Below are 19,356 nucleotides of genomic sequence, written 5' to 3'. Positions count from 1 at the left end.
TCCCCAGGCAAATGTAAATTTACCCTAAGATGTACAGTAAGATTTTCAAAGCAAAATTGTAACTTCAATCCCATTGTTGCTAATGGAGGCATTCAGCTCATGTTAGCATTAGCCTGTTAGCGTCTCGCCTTATGTAATGCTCGTTAGCATTGAGTTACGTGATGCAGGCCAGTTTTCATACTAACATTAGCCCATTAGCATTGTGCTATGTGAAGCTAGCAAGTTTTCAAGACACGTGAATGACTAAATCAATAATGAATCACGGTTTCCCTTGCTCAGGTCAGCCACCTCAACCATGTATTTCTGAAGCACATTGTAATTGTCACAGTAGAGACGCTCAGCTCGTGCTAATGATAAGTGCGATGTCAGCGCCTTGACATCACACTAAACACCAAACCAACAATTATATAAAGACTGTAATGTTAAGGAAACAGTGCCGCATTGTCAGCATTTGCCAAATATGGAACTGCAACTCTTGGAACATGTTTCTCAGTATTTTCCCAATAACTGCTCTAAGACTAATGATTCAAGAGATTATACCCAAATTTATTGGTTGTCATCACGATAAAGTATATTTTATTTATCAAGTCATATTTCATAAACCTACTAAAATAGTTAGCTATTGTTGTTTAGGAGATTACTGAACAGAAAAAGAAAAAAAAAATCTATATCCATAAACATGAGAACACATGCATTTAAGCTTTCTTTCTTTTCTATGCACTAGTGTCCTTCCCTCCTTGCCCTAAGAGTTTGTATCAGGATAGATTTGATCAAAACTGCCAGAGCACAGGTTTGTTGAAGCATGAACTTCCTATTAGTACTAGGGCCCGCTGGTTCTAGTATTAAGGACAGCGTGTTGAAGTTGTTTTTACATTTATGGTAAGCTATATGTTGCGGTTTGAACCGGGAACCTTGTGCACTGAAACCAAGTGCACTAACCACTTGGCCACCACCCCTGCTACAGGTTAAGTAATGTTAAAAAAGTGTGGCAGTTAAAGAAAAACACATTTAATTATCGTAAATTACCATTATTTGTTGATTTTCAATTCAACAGATTTATACACAACAGAACAATTAAAGGTGATTAATGGTGTATGTCAACAGAATCATATGTTTGATTTTTGTAAAATGAACAAAAATGAGACAGACACCCTCTCTACTTTTAAGATTAAGCTTAAAACTTTCCTTTTTGAAAAAGCTTATAGTTAGGGTTGGATCAGGTGACCCTGAACCATCCCTTAGTTATGCTGCTATAGACTTACACTGCTGGGGGGTTTCCCATGATGCACCCATTGGTTCTTTTTATTCACCTCTTTTTGCTCTGTATGCACCACTCTGCTTTTAATCATTGGTGATTGATCTGTGCTCTCTTTCACAGCATGTCTTTTTCCTGATTCACTCCCCTCAGCCCCAACCAGTCCCAGCAGAAGACTGCCCCTCCCTGGGCCTGGTTCTGCTGGAGGTTTCTTCCTGTTGAAAGGGAGTTTTCCTTCCCACTGTCGCTAAGTGCTTGCTCATAAGGGGTCGTTTTGACTATTGGGGTTTTTCTGTAATTATTGTATGGCTTTTGCCTTATAATATAAAGCGCCTTGGGGCGACTGTTTGTTGTGATTTGGCACTATATAAATAAAATTGATTTGATTTGATTTGATCTGGTTGGTTAGCTATTTGAGAGTATTACATTTATTGGTGAACTTTAAAATCAGTTTGGGGTTGTAATATACACCATCAAATAATATAAAGAGTTTAGACCCATTGGGCCCTCCCTTGTCAAAGCATGTGCTGGTGTTGTGCACTGCTGCATCCACCACACCACAAAACTACCCTGGATTACAACTGGCAACCACATAAGCAGACCGGTGGTCCATCCACACTTTCCGTAATTAGTCATCTATCTGCCAGGTGGTACATAGGCATCTCCTTGGCCTTTTCCAGGTACTGCGGCCTACAATATTTAGGCACCTGGGCCCGTATCCACGAAGCAGCCTAAGGCTAAAAATCGCTCCTATTATTCTAAGAAAAATCTTAGAATTCCTCGAATTCTTATGCTACGTTCACACTGAGCGCAACGTGAATGACAGCAGCGACAGGTTGCCATGTTATCCCTATGGAACAACGCATTTTGGCGCCAAGTCACGCAGCACGATGCGATGGACGCGAGTGAAGCGACGCGAGTGAAGCGATTTTGAGCGATTGGCGCGTTTGTGGCGCGATATTGCATCGCATCACGTCGCGTTGCCCTCCTCCCCAAGTTGAAAAATCTGAACTTTTTCATCTCATCGCGCCGCGATAACCAATCAGGGACTGAATATGTAGTGACGTGGAGATGTCTGGAATTTGACTGAAGATGTGAACATGTCCTGTATCTGGTAGCCAGCCTGTGAGCAGGACTTATGCCTCTTTTGTCCTTTATTTCACAATTATGACAGAGTTTTTGGAGCGAGCAGCAGCCCCACAGCAGTGGGGAGCGGAGTTTCTTTTTCTTTTTATACTACGTGCGTGCGAGCGAATCGTCCATGGAGATTATTTTACTTATTAATTACACAGATGTATAATAAAGCAAATGGTGACTGGTTTCTAAACACAATTATGACAGAGTTTTTGGAGCAAGCAGCAGCCCCACAGCAGCGGGGAGCGGAGTTTCCTTTTCTTTTTATACTACGTGCGCGTGAGCGAATCGTCCATGGAGATTATTTTACTTATTAACTACACAGATGTATAATAAAGCAAATGGTGACTGGTTTCTAAACACAATTATGACAGAGTTTTTTGGGAAAGAGCGAGGAGCAGCCCCACAGCAAGCAGCGGAGTTTCTTTTTTTTTAAATTGTTTATATGGGACAGGAGGTCCTCAAACTGGGTCCCGCAGAGGCGGAAGGACCGCTGAAAGCAGCCGTCATCCAGACGCAGCTCCTGCAGCAAATAATGATACTCCCTGAATTTGTAACGTCTCATGACGTTTGTCAGCTTTCCACAACAACTTGCTCCGTGTGATTAAGGTCTGTCATGTTAACTTTGACAACCGGAGCTGGCGAGCGGAATGGAAGCTCCTATTTGATGACGCACCGGGGCGAATTTTCTCAGCAAAAGCAGAGCAACACACCGGGCAAAGGAGGTGCGTCCGTCACCACGCGACCCCCGCGAATTTGTAGCGTCTGATTGCGCCCGGTGTGAACGCGGCAACATTTCCCTTGGTAAGATGAAAGTTGTCCACAATGCACCGTCGGCCTTAAGAGAGCTCCTAAGGTGCCAAACTGGTAAGAGTAGGGAGGAGGACTTTTAAGAAGCCTAAGAGTGTCTTAAACAGAGGAGATGGTGGAAAAGACACAGAGGAAGCAGAGACATTCTCCGTATGTAGGATGACAGTCAGTCAGTAACCCGCTACCTGCTTGATTGAAGTACGAGGTTTATTAGAAAACTAACTGGCAGTTTTATAAAAAAAAAAAAAAACTATATGGATTTGAATCACGTGCGATTACACCAGACATGCTTGAACCCTCGTGCGCATGTGTGAGTTTTTTCACGCGTGTCGGTGACGTCATCCGCCTGTGGGCAGGCTTTGAGTGAGCATTGGTCCAGCCCTCTCGGCTAAAATCCTTTGTCTGAGACGCTGCTGGAGACGGCACGCGTTGCTTTATCAAACTTTTTCAGGACCTGTGAGGGATATCCGAGTGGACACTATTCGAGAAATTCAGCTGGTTCTCGGTGAAAAGTTTAACGGCTGATGAGAGATTGTGGAGTTTCTTTCGCTTTAAGGACAGCTCACAAAGCGGATCGGCGCGGCGCGGTCGGAGGTGGCCTCCGTCTGGCTGTTTCGAGCTGAAAACATCCTAATTTAAGGCTCTGTTCACCCAGGTCGTCGTCAGAGAACAGAGAAGTTTCAGAAGAAGTCGGCATGAGGAGTTTATGCGGACATTCCACTGTTAAAGGAGATTTTGTAATGAAAGAACGTGCGGGCAAATTTGCCGAGTCGGTTCCGTGACGACGACGCAAATCCGTCTGCGCCGCGACAGGAAAAACACCTCCGTGTTGAAAACCATTTGTAAAATTCAGGCGGCTTTTGATGGCTTTCAACAAGTGAGTATCTGAGAAATTGTTTAACAGCTGGGCATGTTCCAACTTGTCCATTAAGGTTTCCAATGGAGGTGTTTTTCCTGTCGCGACCCCCCGCGGTCAGGTCCGGCCCGACATGCAAATCTGCCCGCACGTTCTTTCATTACAAAATCTCCTTTAACAGTGGAATGTCTGCATAAACTCCTCATGCCGACCTCTTCTGAAACTTTTCTGTTCTCTGACGACGACCTGGGTGAACAGAGCCTGAAATGTGGAAGTTTTCAGCTTGAAACAGCGAGACGCCGCCGCCTCGGGGTGCAGATCGCCGTCAGGCGCCGTGGGCCGTCCTTAAAGTGACACTTACAGACCAAAATCTCTCATCAGCCGTTAAAATTTTTACCGAAAACCAGCTGAATTTATCGAATGGTGTCCACTTAGTTGTGCCTTACAGTTTTGAAAAAATTTTGATCAAACAAAGCAGCAGTCTCTGAGCCACAGGCGAATGACGCAACCGACAGGCGTGAAAAAACTCTCGCATGCCCACGAGGGTTCAAGCATGTCTGATGTAATCACACGTGATTCAAATCCATATGGTTTTTGAAAAAAAAGAATAAGGTCGGATACTTTTCTAATAGACCTCGTAATTATTTTACGTTAATTTACTGTCTAAATGAATTTATAAATTGTTTAGGTTCTTGTTATCATACACACATGGTTAATATTATCCTTATTTTTATTATTATTACTACTACCATTATTATTAATATTGTTATTTTCTTTTATTATTACTTCTATTTTGTCATTTGATTTTAAATGGACCACAATGAAAATAAGTGTTTTCACTTTCTTGTGTCATGCATGTATTTTTAAACATATTTACATTTATATTATGTACTCACAATGGACATACTAAATAAACTCATGCACACTTTCAATGTATAAATATTAAGCATGTGGATGAGATGCATTCAAACATTCTCAGGTTGTGTAGCCATTTATTTTGTAGCAAGCAGTGTTTGTCTTTTTTGCACTCCGCCACAAAGTGGCCCTCATATTTTTCACATAAAACAACACAGACAGTGGAAGAGATGACAACAAATACAATACACTTTTCACTTATGGTGACAGCATGGTGACATGTAACTAAACTGACTAAACAACTTGAACTACAAAACCACAATAAATCAATAATAACAACACTGTTAAACTAACAAACCACAATAACAACATTTAGAATGCCAAAACCCCAAACTCTCATAATGCATTGCAGCACATTTACAGGTATAGCGACCGGCTTGGCGATCTCTATAGTTTAATTTTGCTGAGTATCATCATCAAGACATTAATTTTCACAATTACACAGTTGACATTTCTTAATGCAGGTCAGGTTATACGATAGGTTGATTTTACTGTCCATTCATAACTATGAGCTCAGAGTGCATTTGTTTTTATTCCTCCTGTTGTGTGGGCCGCTGAAGAGGAGGTACTGCTGGCCCACCACCACCAGAGGGCACCCTGCCTGGAGTGCGGCCCCAGGCACCAGAGGGCGCTGCCACCTCACAGGAGTAGCCGGGGTGACAGCTGACACTCATCACCTATGACAGCTGTCACCACTCATCTGATCAGCATCGGTATATCAGCAAGACGTCATCTCCACCTCTTTGCCGAGATATCGCTTTACCAGGAAGGTAACGTTCTCAGCTGGCTGTGAGATTTTTTCGACAGTAACCTTTTGTGACTTTTTGTGTATCGTATAGCAGACTCTTTTTCCAACAAGAGGTGGAGTTGGTTTTCCTGCCGTGTGAATTGCTGGGTGCATACGCGCCCACATTTAATTGTTTTTTTTTTGTTCCTCGCCAGCAGTACCAGGTCCGACACGTGGAGGCAGTGGCCACCTGGGAGTTTGGGACTTGGCGGCTCCAGTATTCCCGGGGTCTGGTGGCGGAGGAAATCGTGTGGTTCCGGTTCTGCTTTGGACAGACGTCTTCTATCTTCGAGCCTGCCCACACAACACCTTTTGTGATTTGACCTTTTGTCTATTGTTGTAATCTGTTGTGTTTGTTGTGCCCTTTCACAACAGTAAAGTGTTGTATTTGACTTTCTCCATTGTCCGTTCATTTGCGCCCCCTGTTGTGGGTCCGTGTACCTACACTTTCCCAACAGGATATCTCGGCCAACGTCATGATCCCGAGGGGCGTCAACCGGCTGTTGAACGGCCAATGGAAGAACAGGGCGCACAGGCGTCCGCAGGAGGAATGATCGGTGAGTTGCAGCGGATCCTCACCGCTTTCACGGCTCGGTTGGATTTAATGACCGAGCAGAACGTCCTCCTTAACCGCAGGGTGGAGGCTCTCGCCACGCAGGTGGAAGCGCGCCCTCAGGGCGCTGCTGCGGCTCTCCCTCCTGTCGACCCTGTGCGTAACAGTGACGTTCCACAGGTCGTTCAACGACCCCTCCCACCTTCCCCGGAAGCATACATAAGCCCTCCAGAGCTGTACGGAGGTTGTGTGGAGACGTGCGCGGACTTCTTTATGCAGTGTTCGCTCGTCTTCGCACAACGTCCTGTCATGTACGCGACTGATGCCAGCAAGATAGCTTATGTAATAAACCTGCTTCGTGGTGAGGCACGCGCTTGGGCTACAGCGCTCTGGGAGCAGAATTCACGGCTCCTTCAGACATATGATGGGTTTGTGAGGGAGTTCAGAACAGTGTTGGATCACCCAAATAGAGGAGAGACCGCTTCAGCTGTGCTGCTGTCAATGAGACAGGGGCGCCGGAGCGCAGCTGCCTATGCAGTCGACTTCCGCATCGCGGCTGCGAGGTCCGGCTGGAATAGCACTGCCCTCCGCGCCGCCTTTGTAAACAGACTGTCATTGGTTCTAAAGGAGCACCTGGTGGCTAAGGACGAACCGCGGGATTTAGATGGGCTTATTGATCTCGTAATACGATTAGACAATCGGTTAGAAGAACGCCGTCGGGAACGAGACGAAGGGCGTGGCCGGGCACGCGCCGTCCCTCTCCCTTCCGGTTCCGACCGCGTTCCACCCTCCCCACGCTCCACGGCCCCTGCGCTCCGTGTGGTTACAGCTCCCCCTGCTGACGAAGCTATGGACATGAGCAGGGCCACATTTAGGGCACCAGATAGACAGAGGAGGCTGGCCCGCGGAACGTGTTTTGTTTGTGGCTCAATAGAGCATCAGGTAAGAGACTGCCCCGAGCGGTTAAACACCAATGCCCGCCCCTAGAAACTGGGCTAGGGGTGGGCCGAGACATTCACGTGGGACACACCCACATTGCCACACGACTTCCAGTTACAATCCTTTATGAGGATTTAACCCTGAAGGCCCCAGCACTGGTGGACACGGGCTCTGAAGGGAATCTGTTAGACAGCAGATGGGCCAGGGAGATAGGGCTCCCTCTGGTGGCGCTTACCTCGCCTGTGCAGGTGCGGGCACTAGATGGCTCCCTACTCCCTCCAATCACACATAAGACACCACCTGTAACTCTGGTGGTGTCAGGAAATCACCGGGAGGAGATCGAGTTTTTTGTGACTCCTGCTACCTCCCGTGTGATTTTAGGGTTCCCCTGGATGTTAAAACACAATCCCCGGATCGATTGGCCGTCTGGGGTAGTGGTTCAGTGGAGCGAGACCTGCCATCGGGTATGTTTAGGTTCCTCGGTTCCTCCCGGTTCCCAGGCTAAGGAGGAGGTCAGAGTCCCGCCCAATCTAGGGACGGTGCCGGTGGAGTACCACGACCTTGTAGATGTGTTCAGTAAGGATCTGGCGCTCACCCTTCCCCCCCACCGTCCGTACGATTGTGCCATTGATTTGGTTCCAGGCGGTGAGTTCCCGTCCAGCAGGCTGTACAACCTCTCACGACCTGAGCGCGAATCAATGGAGACCTACATCCGGGACTCTTTAGCCGCTGGGTTGATCCGGAATTCCACCTCCCCGATGGGTGCAGGTTTCTTTTTTGTGGGTAAAAAAGACGGCGGACTTCGTCCATGCATTGATTATAGGGGACTGAACGAAATCATGGTTCGTAATCGATACCCGTTGCCCCTGTTGGATTCAGTGTTCACGCCCCTGCATGGAGCCCAAATATTCACTAAGCTAGATCTTAGAAATGCGTATCACCTGGTTCGGATCCGGAAGGGAGACGAGTGGAAGACGGCATTTAACACCCCCTTAGGTCACTTTGAGTACCTGGTCATGCCGTTCGGCCTCACAAACGCCCCCGCGACGTTCCAAGCTTTAGTTAATGATGTCTTGCGGGATTTCCTGCACCGATTCGTCTTCGTATATCTAGACGATATACTCATCTTTTCTCCGGATCCTGAGACTCATGTCCGGCATGTACGTCAGGTCCTGCAGCGGTTGTTGGAGAACCGGCTGTTTGTGAAGGGCGAGAAGTGTGAGTTTCACCGCACATCTTTGTCCTTCCTGGGGTTTATCATCTCCCCCAACTCCGTCGCTCCTGATCCGGCCAAGGTTGCGGCGGTGAGAGACTGGCCCCATCCCACTAGCCGTAGGAAGCTGCAACAGTTCCTCGGCTTTGCAAATGTCTACAGGAGGTTCATTAAGGGCTACAGTCAGGTAGTTAGCCCCCTGACAGCCCTGACCTCACCAAAAGTCCCCTTCACCTGGTCGGATCGTTGCGATGCCGCGTTCAAGGAGTTGAAACGGCGCTTCTCGTCTGCACCCGTTCTGGTGCAGCCCGATCCTAGTCGCCAGTTAGTGGTTGAAGTGGACGCCTCGGACTCAGGGATAGGAGCTGTGCTTTCCCAGAGCGTGAAGACCGATAAGGTCCTTCACCCGTGTGCCTGTTTTTCCCGCAGGTTGACCCCGGCCGAACGGAACTATGACGTCGGCAATCGAGAACTCCTTGCGGTGAAAGAGGCTCTTGAAGAGTGGAGACATCTGTTGGAGGGAACGTCCGTGCCATTCACGGTTTTCACTGACCACCGGAACCTGGAGTATATCAGGACCGCCAAGCGGCTGAACCCCAGGCAAGCCCGCTGGTCACTGTTCTTCGGCCGTTTTGACTTCCGGATCACCTACCGTCCTGGGACCAAAAACCAGAGATCGGATGCCTTGTCCCGGGTACATGAAGATGAAGTCAAAACGGAGTTGTCGGATCCACCGGAACCCATCATCCCGGAGTCCACTATCGTGGCCACCCTTACCTGGGACGTAGAGAGAACTGTCCGGGAGGCCCTGGCACGAAGCCCGGACCCCGGAACTGGGCCAAAGAACAGACTCTACGTCCCACCAGAAGCTAGGGCTGCAGTCCTGGACTTCTGTCACGGCTCTAAGCTCTCCTGTCATCCAGGGGTGCGAAGAACCGTGGCAGTTGTCTGGCAGCGCTTCTGGTGGGCGTCCCTAGAGGCCGACGTCCGGGATTATATCCAGGCCTGCACCACCTGCGCCAGGGGCAAGGCTGACCATCGCAGGGCTTCGGGACTGCTCCAGCTGCTGCCCGTGCCCCATCGCCCCTGGTCCCACATCGGCCTGGATTTTGTCACGGGCCTCCCGCCGTCCCAGGGCAACACCACCATCCTCACGATAGTGGACCGATTCTCCAAGGCGGCCCACTTCGTGGCCCTCCCGAAGCTCCCGACGGCCCAGGAGACAGCGGACCTCCTGGTCCACCACGTCGTCCGGTTGCATGGGATCCCAACAGACATCATCTCCGATCGCGGTCCCCAGTTCTCCTCGCACGTCTGGAGGAGCTTCTGCCGGGAACTGGGGGCCACGGTGAGTCTCTCATCCGGGTATCATCCCCAGACCAACAGGCAAGCAGAACGGGCCAATCAGGAGATGGAGCAGGCCCTGCGTTGCGTGACAGCCGCGCACCCAGCGGCCTGGAGTACCCATCTGGCCTGGATCGAGTATGCCCATAACAGCCAGGTGTCGTCAGCCACCGGCCTCTCCCCTTTCGAGGTATGTCTGGGGTGCCAACCTCCTCTGTTTCCGGTGGTTGAGGGAGAGGTCGGTGTGCCCTCGGTCCAGGCCCACCTACGGAAGTGCCGTCGGGTGTAGCGTGCCCCCGTTCTGCCTTGCTGAGGGCCCGGATGAGGACGAAGGCCCATGCAGACCGTCGGCGGACCCCGGCCCCTACGTACCGGCCAGGGCAGGCAGTGTGGTTGTCTACTAAGGACATTCCCCTTCAAGTGGACTCCCCTAAGCTGCAGGACCGGTATATCGGTCCGTTTAAAATCATCAAGGTACTCAGTCCAGCCGCAGTGAGGCTTCAGCTTCCGGCCTCACTGCGGATCCATCCCATTTTCCACGTGTCCCGGATCAAGCCCCATCACACCTCACCCCTCTGTACTCCGGGTCCGGCACCACCTCCTGCCCGGATCATCGATGGCGAGCCGGCTTGGACTGTGCTCCGGCTCTTAGATGTCCGTAGGATGGGCCGGGGCTTCCAGTATTTGGTGGACTGGGAGGGGTATGGACCTGAAGAACGCTCCTGGGTGAAGAGGAGCTTCATCCTGGACCCGGCCCTCCTGGCCGATTTCTACCGCCGCCACCCGGACAAGCCTGGTCGGGCGCCAGGAGGCGCCCGTTGAGGGGGGGGTCCTGTTGTGTGGGCCGCTGAAGAGGAGGTACTGCTGGCCCACCACCACCAGAGGGCACCCTGCCTGGAGTGCGGGCTCCAGGCACCAGAGGGCGCTGCCGCCTCACAGGAGTAGCCGGGGTGACAGCTGACACTCATCACCTATGACAGCTGTCACCACTCATCTGATCAGCATCGGTATATCAGCAAGACGTCATCTCCACCTCTTTGCCGAGATATCGCTTTACCAGGAAGGTAACGTTCTCAGCTGGCTGTGAGATTTTTTCGACAGTAACCTTTTGTGACTTTTTGTGTATCGTATAGCAGACTCTTTTTCCAACAAGAGGTGGAGTTGGTTTTCCTGCCGTGTGAATTGCTGGGTGCATACACGCCCACATTTAATTGTTTTTTTTGTTCCTCGCCAGCAGTACCAGGTCCGACACGCGGAGGCAGTGGCCACCTGGGAGTTCGGGACTTGGCGGCTCCAGTATTCCCGGGGTTTGGTGGCGGAGGAAATCGTGTGGTTCCGCTTCTGCTTTGGACAGACGTCTTCTATCTTCGAGCCTGCCCACACGACACCTATTGTGATTTGACCTTTTGTCTATTGTTGTAATCTGTTGTGTTTGTTGTGCCCTTTCACAACAGTAAAGTGTTGTATTTGACTTTCTCCATTGTCCGTTCATTTGCGCCCCCTGTTGTGGGTCCGTGTACCTACACTTTCCCAACACCTCCTTCCCTTTCTGTGACACCCAATCACAGCTCTTAGAGGGCAATGTCATACCTAGCAACGAGGTCAACCCCACCTCCTCACAAAGATAAAAGTTCCTGTCCACTCCTTGCTCAGACTTGCTCTCAGACACCTCTTGGATCTCTCTTATTCCTTGCCAGGAATGTTTAGGCTAAATTAGGAGCTGTTTGAGAGGGCTTTGAGCTGCTTCGCGAATACGGGCCCTGGCCTATATCCACAAAGAATCCTAAGGCTAAAAGTAGTTCTTAGTGATGCCATTCTACATAAAATCTTAGAATTCCTCAAATTCTAAGACATTTCTTAGAATTTTCCCTTGGTAAGATAAAAGTTATTCACAAAGCATCTTAGGCCTTAAGAGAGCTGAAAAGGTTAAAATTTGTTAAGAGGAGGGAGGAGGACTTTTAGGAAGCCTAAGAGTGTCTTAAACAGACAAGATGGCAGAAAGACAGAGAGGAAGGAGAGATATTCTCCGTATGTTGAAAGACAGTGATTGAGTAACACGCTACCTTGATGGTGCAGGGATAATGTTTGTGGTTGACCTCTTCAGGAATGAGCTTACTTTTCCCACCCAGCGTAGGAACACAAGAATGCCTGAGATGAAGGTCATCACAACACTGTGATACCTGGCTATGGGAAAAATATAAATTGCATGTAAATTCTATAACATTAATACAATTATTAATATCAAAGTAAGTGATGTCAGCAAGCTGCAATCTGCATTCTCGCTTTGGATTGCAACACGTACCAGCGTTTCTCACACTCATCGTTTGTGTGCAATTACCAGCATGGAGAGTAAACATAACAATAAGCTAATCATTATAATAATCAGCATGTGAATGAGGTACGTTCAAACATTTTTAAGTTGTGGAACAATTTGTTTAATTTTGCTGTGTTTCATCATCATGACATTAAATTATTTTCACAATTACACATTTCTTAATACAGTTCAGGTCATATGATTGATTGATTATTGTCCATGATTGTTTTTTCTTTTCCCTTCTTGTGACAACCAATTACAGAACTTAGAACACTGTGTCATACAGAGCAATGGGGTCTAGTCTTTATCCAGAATAACTGTACATAGAGACACTTTGACTCCTCACCTCCTTATGCTGATACCCCGCCCCCCAAGCATCAATTTACCAAACCCAAAGAAATACTGTATTGACATTATCTGACATTTAACAATATCACAAGTGGGGTTTTTTCTATCATTCTATCTACAGTGCATTCAGAAAGTATTCACAGTGCTTCCCTTTTCCACATTTTGTTATACAACAGCCTTATTCCAAACTGGAGTAAATTCATTTTTCCCCTCAAAATTCTACTCACAACACCCCATAATAAAAAGTAAGTCCCTTCGGCTTCTCCCTTGTTTGCACTCAGGGTCGCCACAGCAAATCCGAGGTGGATCTGCATGTTGAATTGGCACAAGTTTTACGCCGGATGCCCTTCCTGACGCAACTCCACATTACATGGAGAAATGTGGCAGGGGTGGGATTTGAACCCGGAACCTTGTGAACTGAAACCAAGCGCATTAACCACTTGGCCACCACCCCTGCTCACAACACCCCATAATGATATCATGAAAAAAGTTTTTGTTTTTTTTTTTGCAAATTTATTCAAAATAAAAACTAAGAAATCACATATACATATAAGTATTAATTCCCTTTGCTCAATACTTTGTTGATGCACCACTGGCAGCAATTATAGCCTGTAGTCTTCCTGAATATGATGCTATAATCTTGGCACACCCATCTTTGGGTAGTTTTGCCCATTCCTCTTTGCAGAACATCTCAAACTCCATCAGGTTGGATGGGGAGTGTCAATGCACAGCCATTTTCAGATCTTTCCAGAGATGTTCAATCGGATTCAGGTCTGGGCCCTGGCTGGGCCACTCAAGGACATTTGCAGAGTTGTCCTGAAGCCACTCCTTTGATATCTTGGCTGTGGGTCATTGTCCCACTGAAAGATGAACCGTCACCCCAGTCTGAGGTGAAGAGCGCTTTGAAGCAGGTTTTCATCCAGGATGTCTCTGTATATTGCTGCATTCATCTTTCCCTCAATCCTGACTAGTCTCCCAGTTCCTGCTGCTGAAAAACATCCCCACAGCATGATGCTGCCACCACCATGCTTCACTATAGGGATGGTGCCTGGTTTCCTCCAAACATGACGCCTGGCATTCACACCAAAGAGTTCAATCTTTGTCTCATCAGACCAGAGAAATTTGTTTCTCATGGTCTGAGAGTCCTTCAGGTGCCTTTTGGCAAACTCCAGCTGGGCTGTCATGTGCCTTTTACTAGGCACATGACAGTGGCTTCCGTCTGGCCACTCTACCATACAGGCCTGATTGGTGGATTGCTGCAGAGATGGTTGTCCTTCTGGAAGGTTCTCTTCTCTCCACAGAGGAATACTGGAGCTCTGACAGAGTGACCATCGGGTTCTTCTAACTAAGGCCCTTCTCCCCAATTCGTCAATTTAGACGTATGGTTATCTGTAGGAAGAGCCCTGGTGGATCCGAACTTCTTCCGTTTATGGATGATGGAAGCCACCATGGTCAATGGGACCTTTAAAGCAGCAGAAATATTTCTGTACCCTTGCTCAGATTTGAGTCTCAAGACAATTCTGTCTTTGAGGTCTACAGACAATTCCTTTGACTTCATGCTTGGTTTGTGCTCTGACATGCACTGTCAACTGTGAGACCTTGTACTAGAGAAGCTTGAATCTTCAACTGGACTGGGTTGCTTGACGCAAGGACGTTTCGCTTCAAATTGCAGAAGCTTCCTCAGCTAAAATTCTTGCTCTGGTGGTCTGACTTCTGTCTTGACTCTTGTAGAGAAGAATAATCAAGAAGTCACAAAAGCTGGAGTTTTAAACCTAACCAGACCCCTCCTACAGAGAGGCAGACTGCTATAGGCTAGTGACTAAACAATAACTCTAATTAGCACCTATTGTGCTCTAGTTAGCACCCTCCTAATGACAGGGCAGCTGTCCCTCTCCTGATGGCTCCCTTGACAACTCTGCTGATGACGTGAATGACTCATTACCATGAACAAAAGACTGAAACTGCTTTGACCTGAGTACCCCATTGTAAACAGGGGATAAAGCGTGTTGGCAACTCTGTTAGGTGTCACTCGTAGGTGTTTGGCAAGATGGCGCCTGTGTGTTTGGCATGCCGTCAGCCCTGTCGCTTGTCTCAGACCCCCTCCCCGGTTAAGGCTGGGTTTCAAACGTTTCACAAAGAATGCCTCCTTGACCCCTCTGTAAAACCATTTCTTCTCTCTGGCTAATATTTTAACTTCCTTGTCCTCAAACGTGTGGTTAGTGTCTTTAAGGTGGAGATGAACTGCAGACTGAGGTCCACTGGCGCCCTCTCTGCGGTGCTGGTATAGCCTTTTGTGTAAAGGTTGCTTAGTGTCACCTATGTAGTGTTCGTTACAGTTTTCCTGACATCTGATAGAATACACTACATTGCTCTGTTTGTAACTAGGGATCATGTCCTTAGGGTGAACTAATTTCTGTCGCAAGGTGTTAACCGGTTTAAAGTAAACTGGGATTTTATGTGTCTGTATTCTATCTGTCTGTATTGTAGTCTGTATAGTCTGTATTGTATTCTATCAGATGTCAGGAAAACTGTAACGAACACTGCATAGGTGAGACTATGGAAATCACCTGGACAACTGAGAGCCTACACAGAAACTGTGAGACCTTGTATGTAGACAGGTGTGTGCCTTTTCAAATCATGTCCAATCAACTGAATTTACCCCAGGTAGACTCAAATTAAGCAGTAGAAACACCTCAAGGATGATCAGTGGAAACAGGATGCACCTGAGCTCAATTTTAAGCTTCATGGCAAAGGCTGTGAATACTTATATATATATATATATATATATATATATATATAGATAGATAGATATATATGTGTGTGTGTGTGTGTGTGTGTGTGTGTGTGTGTGTGTGTGTGTGTGTGTGTGTGTGTGTGTGTGTGAGTGAGTTCTTAGTTTTTGTTTTTAATAGTTTTGCAACGTCAAAAAACCTTTTTGACATTGTCATTATGGGGTATTGTATGTGGAATTTTGAGGAAAAAATTAATTTGGAATAATGCTGTAACATAACAAAATGTGGAAAAAGTGAAGCGCTGTGAATACTTTCCAGCTGATAAGAATACAATGTTTTTGAAGCAACATAACAGCTTAAAGAGCCGAAAGACTATGCCGAAAAACACTATGCAAGAAAAAAACATTACTGGCAGAATAGTATTTTTACGTGCTTAAGAATAGCGCAGAAAATATATTTAAAACACCGTTGAACTGAATCCTTCCAACCTCTCAATTCATTAATGCTTTAATTTCGGGTGCGTGTTGGCCATTTCCTGTGCCAGTGTGGAACTTGACACACCTGCTTGTGACTGAACCTGCGCAGTTTGGCGCGCGGGGGAGCCTCGATTATCTCATCACGCTACCGAATTTCATCAGGCTCATCGTTTCAGCAACAACGACCCAGCAGCAAAGGAAACGAAAGTAAAAGCAGCAGGACCACTTCTCGGAATCAGAATGTTATTATGCTGAACTGTTCAGTTGTTAAGTGTCTGGGTGTCGCCTTCCTCACAACTTTTAGAGGAGGTCAGACACAGGGAGCAGAGCGCGCGCACACTCGCCTCAGACTGCGCTCCACACAGGTGAATAAATTCATCGAACCTTTTCTATATAACCTTTTCGTCTTAGTAAATAACATTTACTTTGTGTTTATGTTTTAAAACGATCATTATTTGTGGTTGTTATTATAATGTTTAGCATCAGTTAGAGACTCTTTGACGATATATATATATATATATGTGTGTGTGTGTGTGTGTGTGTGTGTGTGTGTGTGTGTGTGTGGTTTATTTCCTTATTTTAATCTTTGTAGGTTTACATCATCATCTGAATCACCGTCATGGCTCCACATCCTGTCGTTCAGGCGATTATCGATTTCACCGCTGGAGCAGCAGGTTGGTTATTTTATACAATAAGACATAAACAGCAAGATGTCTTCTGGAAAACTTTAGCACAGAATTGTTTTCTATGAAACAGTAACTTGTTTGTACATCTTGGCCATGAAGCTGAGACAGTTTATAGTCACAAAGCTATCACACCCTCATTATCTTGGCGCACATGTGCACTTTGTCCATGGTCACTCTAATCACAGGTCACATTTATTATTTCCGTTAAGTAATATGCTGTTATAGAGAGTGAAAACAACTGTGACAATGCCCAAATATTTATGGACTTGTGATAGTATGAGTTGTAATATTGTTCAATGCAACATGAGTGACACGTGTTACTGCTTAATGTGTCCGAGCTGACATCCTAAAATGTTTTGTTATACCTGTTCAATAGTCCAAAATTGAAATAAATATATCACACGGAAGCAACCAAAGTTTGCTTCTATTTTTTTAATAAATTACCTCATCAAAATAGTTGAAAATTGTATTTGGATTGTAATATTGTTCAATGCAACATGAGTGACACGTGTTACTGCTTAATGTGTCTGAGCTGACATCCTAAAATGTTTTGTTATACCTGTTCAATAGTCCAAAATTTAAATAAATTTATCACATGAAAGCAACCAAAGTTTGCTTCTTTTTTTTTTTTAATAAATTACCTCATCAAAATAGTTGAAAATTCTATTTGGGTTGTAATATTGTTGAATGTACATGAGTGACACATGTTACTGCTTAATGTGTCCGAGCTGACATCCTAAAATGTTTTGTGATACCTGTTCAATAGTCCAAAATTTAAATAAATTTATCACATGAAAGCAACCAAAGTTTGCTTCTATTTTTTTAATAAATTACCTCATCAAAATAGTTGAAAATTCTATTTGGGTTGTAATATTGTTCAATGCAACATGAGTGACACGTGTGTTACTGCTTAATGTGTCCGAGCTGACATCCTAAAATGTTTTGTTATACCTGTTGGGAAAGTGTAGTGACACGGACCCACAACAGGGGGCGTAAATGAACGGACAATGAAAGAGTCGAATATGAACACTTTACTGTTGTGAATGAGCACAACCACAATACAGAGGAACGTGAAATTTTGCAAACAGTCAATCACAAGGGTGACGTGTGGGCAGGCTCGAGGATAGAAGACGTCTGTCCTGAGAAGAACCGGAACCACACGATTTTCTCCGCCACCGAACCCGGAGAATACTGGAGCCGCCAAGTCCCGAGTCCCCAGGTGGCCACCGTCTCCGAATGTCGGATCTGGTACTGCTGGCAAGGAGCAGAGACAATAAGATGTGGGTGTGTGCACACCCAGTAACAACAATGATGGAGATTCCACCTCTAACACACACTCGTGCAGCTCATGTCTCAAACACTTATCTGGTGGGGGTGTAAAGCGAAGCTGTCGCCGGTCACGCCAATCTCCAGATAGAGCACTCCGCAGGAAAACAGCTGCAAAAACGAGTTTACTAAACACAGTCAGTGATACGGCTGAGAGTATTACCTTTACAGGTCGACGATATCTCGGCAATGAGGTGGAGATGACGTCCGGGTTTTATGAAGTGAGATGATGTAGTGTAGATGAGTGACAGCTGTCACCCCCGGCTGTTTCCGTGGCGGCAGCGCCCTCTCGTGCCTGAAGCCCGCACTTCAGGCAGGGCGCCCTCTGGTGGTGGGCCAGCAGTACCTCCTCTTCTGGCGGCCCACACAACAGGACCCCCCCCCCCCTCAACGGGCGCCAGGAGGCGCCCGACTAGGTTTATCGGGGTGTCGGGGGTAGAAATCAGCCAGGAGGGCCGGATCCAGGATGAAGCTCCTCTTCACCCAGGAGCGTTCTTCGGGTCCATACCCCTCCCAGTCCACCAAATATTGGAACTCCCGGCCCATTTGACGGACGTCCAGGAGCTGGCACACTGTCCAGGCCGGCTCCCTGTCAATTATCCGGGCAGGAGGCGGCGCCGGACCGGGAGCACAGAGGGGTGAGGTGTGGTGAGGTCTGATTCTCGACACATGAAAAACCGGGTGGATCCGCAGTGAAGCTGGGAGTTGGAGCTTCACTGAGGCAGGGCTGAGGATCCTGAGGATCTTGAATGGTCCGATGAACCTGTCCATCAGCTTAGGGGAGTCCACCTGCAGGGGGATGTCCTTCGTCGACAACCACACCTCCTGCCCAGCCTCGTATGCAGGGGCCGGGGACCGCCGGCGGTCTGCATGGGCCTTAGCCCTCGTCCGGTCCTTCAACAAGGCAGAACGGGCGGTGCGCCACACCCGACGGCACCTGCGAAGGTGGGCCCGGACCGAGGGCACACCGACCTCTCCCTCCACCACGGGAAACAGTGGGGGCTGGTACCCCAGACACACCTCAAATGGGGAGAGGCCGGTGGCAGAAGACACCTGGCTGTTATGTGCATACTCGATCCAGGCCAGGTGGTTACTCCAGGTCGTCGGGTGTGCGGATGTCACACAGCGCAGGGGCTGTTCCAACTCTTGGTTGGCCCGTTCTGCCTGTCCGTTCGTCTGTGGGTGGTACCCGGACGAGAGGCTCTCGGTGGCCCCCAGTTCTCTGCAGAAACTCCTCCAGACCTGAGAGGAAAACTGGGGACCACGATCCAAGACTACGTCAGTTGGTATCCCATGCAGACGGACGACGTGGTGGACCAGGAGGTCCGCTGTCTCCTGGGCCGTAGGGAGCTTCGGGAGGGCCACGAAGTGGGCCACCTTGGAGAATCGGTCCACTATCGTGAGGATGGTGGTGTTGCCCTGGGACGGTGGGAGGCCCGTGACGAAATCCAGGCCGATGTGGGACCAGGGGCGATGTGGCACAGGAAGCGGCTGGAGCAGTCCTTGGGACCTCCTGTGGTCTGCCTTGCCCCTGGCACAGGTGGTGCAGGCCTGGATGTACTCCCGGACGTCGGCCTCCATAGACGCCCACCAGAAGCGCTGCCGGACAACTGCCACGGTCCTTCGCACCCCTGGATGACAGGAGAGCTTGGAACCATGACAGAAGTC

General features: G+C 47.9%; 1 protein-coding gene across 1 annotated transcript in view; it reads left to right on the top strand.

The window, feature by feature from the left end:
- The first annotated feature begins 15,815 nt into the window (after positions 1-15,815).
- The window catches only part of slc25a15a (solute carrier family 25 member 15a), a 40,581-nt gene continuing 37,040 nt past the window's right edge, over positions 15,816-19,356 (top strand). Inside the window, exons 1-2 of the mRNA XM_034168440.1 lie at positions 15,816-16,041; positions 16,269-16,350. Of these exons, the coding sequence (XP_034024331.1) occupies positions 16,296-16,350 (55 nt within the window). The 5' untranslated portion in view covers positions 15,816-16,041; positions 16,269-16,295. The remainder of the gene's footprint in view (positions 16,042-16,268; positions 16,351-19,356) is intronic.

Source organism: Thalassophryne amazonica, chromosome 4 (assembly GCF_902500255.1).
Source record: "Thalassophryne amazonica chromosome 4, fThaAma1.1, whole genome shotgun sequence".
Lineage (NCBI taxonomy): Eukaryota > Metazoa > Chordata > Actinopteri > Batrachoidiformes > Batrachoididae > Thalassophryne > Thalassophryne amazonica.
The sequence above is the reverse complement of the archived record's forward strand: the minus strand, read 5'-3'. Positions and strand labels throughout refer to the sequence as shown.